Raw genomic sequence first — 2,853 nt, forward strand, 5'->3', positions numbered from 1 at the left:
TGCGAGGACTGTGCTCATATGATCTAGGGGCTAAATTACAAAGTGTGTGACTTTACAGAAGTTTTCTTAGAAACAGATACTCTGGGAAAAGTATTTCAGTAGTTCAGGCAAACGTAGCAAAGCTGCCATCTGTTTGGGATGTAAGCAGAAGTCCAAGCTGTGCCAGAAGTTTCCCTCTTACTTAATCCTCCTATTGCAACCTCAGAAAGAAGCTGCTTGCCTGAGCAAAGATCAGCAGCTTATACTTGTGAATGCAGCGTATGGGTCGTGTGGGCACATATACTGGTATTTCCAGTTGCACAGTTGACAGCGCCTGGGGGAGAGCAAGTCTTGCTATAACGGTACGAGGCAGGAGAGTGGTCTTGCTGCCCTCATCAGACAGTGAATCTCCCCCTAGGGAACGGATAGTCCTGAGTCTGTGTCTTTCAGTGCTAGTGCAAAATGCATTAGTGTCTTAGCTCAGGAACTCCCTCCTGATTTCCTGGCTCCATAGAGTTAATTATAGTCAACAGTGATGGATTTCAGCCATCATTTAATTTCTACCACATATCCTTACATTTCAGTGTCATAATGGTTTTTCCTTCTGCGGAGATCCTTCTTGGCACGGAGTGGACTCTGAAACTGAGACTGAGGTTGTCATCACATCCTGGAAGAACTTAAGAATGCTGACACAGGAATTCCTCTCTGACTGTCAAGTTTTGGACTGGGAAGCCAACACGAGGAGAGCAGGCAGGAGGAGGTTTGATGGAGTATGTTGGGTTGACTTTCAGGGGGCCTGAAAAGGGATTCATTTTTCCAGCTCTCTGCACCTGTGAACCTTGTGAGTAAAGAAGGTGAGTAAAGCGTCCTGGAGTAAAGAGTCCAGTGCTTCATCATCCCCAAAGCATGCACATCAAAGGCTGCAGCACAGCAAGCATCCTTCTCAGTGCCCCGTTCCTAACCAGGAAGGGCCTATCAGTCACACGCATGTGGACCGGTGAGACAGAGCCAGAGCACAGTCCATTTGACATTGTGGCCTTTCTGGGCACACGCACTTTGCCTCTCCCCTGTGCTGCAGGCTAGATTATCTGTTCCAGTGTTCAGGCTGCCAAAAGCATGGTACTAATACAGTATGTTAAGTTGGGACCTGGGATTTTCCCAGTGTAGGAACCTTATTTAAAAACTGTGTGTGTGTGTGTGTGTGTGTGCGCGCGCACACACGCTTGGACTGTCTTCTCCACCTGCAATTTGCTGGTTAGCACTGGTGATGGGGTGGATAGATTGAAGGAAGCATCTTGTTTGGGATACAGCTGCACTGAAAGCTCAGCACTCACTCTAGCCTTACCTTTGTCCAGAGTCTGGTGTGCAGAGGGGTGAACAAAAGGCAGGCCATTGGCTGCTGGGCACCCAGAGAAAGAGATGACAAAATCCTTGGGGCAAGGAGATGAAAGGCTTTCCCCAGGCAGAACTCCTCAGCCTCCATGAACAGCTTTCTCTGTGGGAAAACATCTTTGCCACTTCTCCCTTCAGACTAAGTAGCTTTTCACTCCTGAAGCTGTTAAAGGCAACCTCTGTAGTTGTACCAAACGGTGGGATTTTGACTTGAGCTTGTGTCTTGCGGGGTGAGGGGAGTAAGGAAAAATGCAGCTGACTCCTTGGACTTCCTGTACAAAAAGTCACCGTTGTCTAAACCGTTCAGGATGCACGTTGGGGTTTGTCTGCACGGTGCCATGTAGAGATGATTGCGTTACCTCTGAGCACAGCAGTGGTAACTAGCTTGGGCAGAGTACCATGGTAGTGTAGCTCCTGATTCCCAGGTTAGCTCATTCAGAGCTTGCTCAGCTGTCATGGAAAGGTATAGCATTGCCATGTCTTTACCTGACACCAAGAAAGCCATTAAGCATTTGGGAAGGTAAGCTTTAGATGTCTGCGTTGCTGGTTTGCTTTGTTTTTAAATCTTGGTGGAAAGTTCTGCTATGGAATGGATGACTCACAAATGTGAAGTACTTTTGCCTTCTCAACAGGGAAAGAAACTTTGAACTAAAGACCATCTGAAGAAGCACAACTCCTTCCAGTGTGTTGCTTTTTGGCTTTAGCCTTTTGGCCAAGGCTCTCAAAACACTTGGGATCCTTATTTGCTGGATCCTTGCATCATTGCTCACAAGTGGTAGAAATATGCCTGTTTCATAGGATGTGTCTACACATTCATTCATGCACCATAATTACGGCACATTAAGCTTAGTAGCTGTAATAACAGGTGCTAACTTAACGCACCATAAATTGGTGCTACTGTGCATTAGCGCAGATCTTTTTAGGTAACACTTAATGCCCATTGCACTAAAAGTACTGCTCATTAGTGCAGATAAACACTTTTTGTGTGACACTTAATGCTCATTGGACTAATCTACTGCACATTAGCATGGTTTTTGTCAGCTGTGCCCATGCACGGTAGAAATAGTCCAATGGGCATTAAGCATCTCGTGTAGACACGCTCATAGATGGGGAAACTAGTACACAGCAAACGAGCAACTTGCTAGAGATTACTGAATGAAACACAAGTCTGGCTGCTTGAGCATTGCCTAATGCCCCAGTCTTATTTTCACCTGGTGCTGAAAGGCAGTGAATCATCTCTTGGCAGGGGGAATAACATTTTGAGCTGATAGCAGATAAATTGCTGTGAGTGGCAAAGAAAACAAGACTCGTAGCACTGAGGATAGATCAAGCAAATGTGGAGCCTTCTGCAAAGCTGTTCTTTTGCAGTCCTGCTCATAGGGACCTGACCTGATGCCCTCTCCGCTCCTCCTCTTCCTTCAATAGGAAACACAGGTTGTGAGGGGCTTCAGTTTGGCTGCCTGTGAACCGATCCAAGGTTCT

General features: G+C 46.5%; 1 protein-coding gene across 2 annotated transcripts in view; it reads left to right on the forward strand.

Moving 5' to 3' along the window:
- The window catches only part of TMEM169 (transmembrane protein 169), a 14,919-nt gene extending 12,072 nt beyond the window's left edge, over positions 1-2,847 (forward strand). Inside the window, exons 4-5 of one of the 2 annotated variants that reach the window (XR_003095255.1) lie at positions 564-833; positions 2,004-2,847. Coding sequence is in view for 1 of the 2 variants with exons in the window: in XM_025210130.1 (XP_025065915.1) it covers positions 564-571 (8 nt within the window). In the remaining variant the exon portion in view is untranslated. Of the gene's footprint in view, positions 1-563 lie in introns of both variants that reach the window. The other variant, XM_025210130.1, reaches the window with a different exon arrangement.
- The last annotated feature ends 6 nt before the right edge of the window (positions 2,848-2,853 follow it).

Source organism: Alligator sinensis, unplaced genomic scaffold, assembly GCF_000455745.1.
Source record: "Alligator sinensis unplaced genomic scaffold, ASM45574v1 scaffold991_1, whole genome shotgun sequence".
In the NCBI taxonomy this organism is placed as follows: domain Eukaryota; kingdom Metazoa; phylum Chordata; order Crocodylia; family Alligatoridae; genus Alligator; species Alligator sinensis.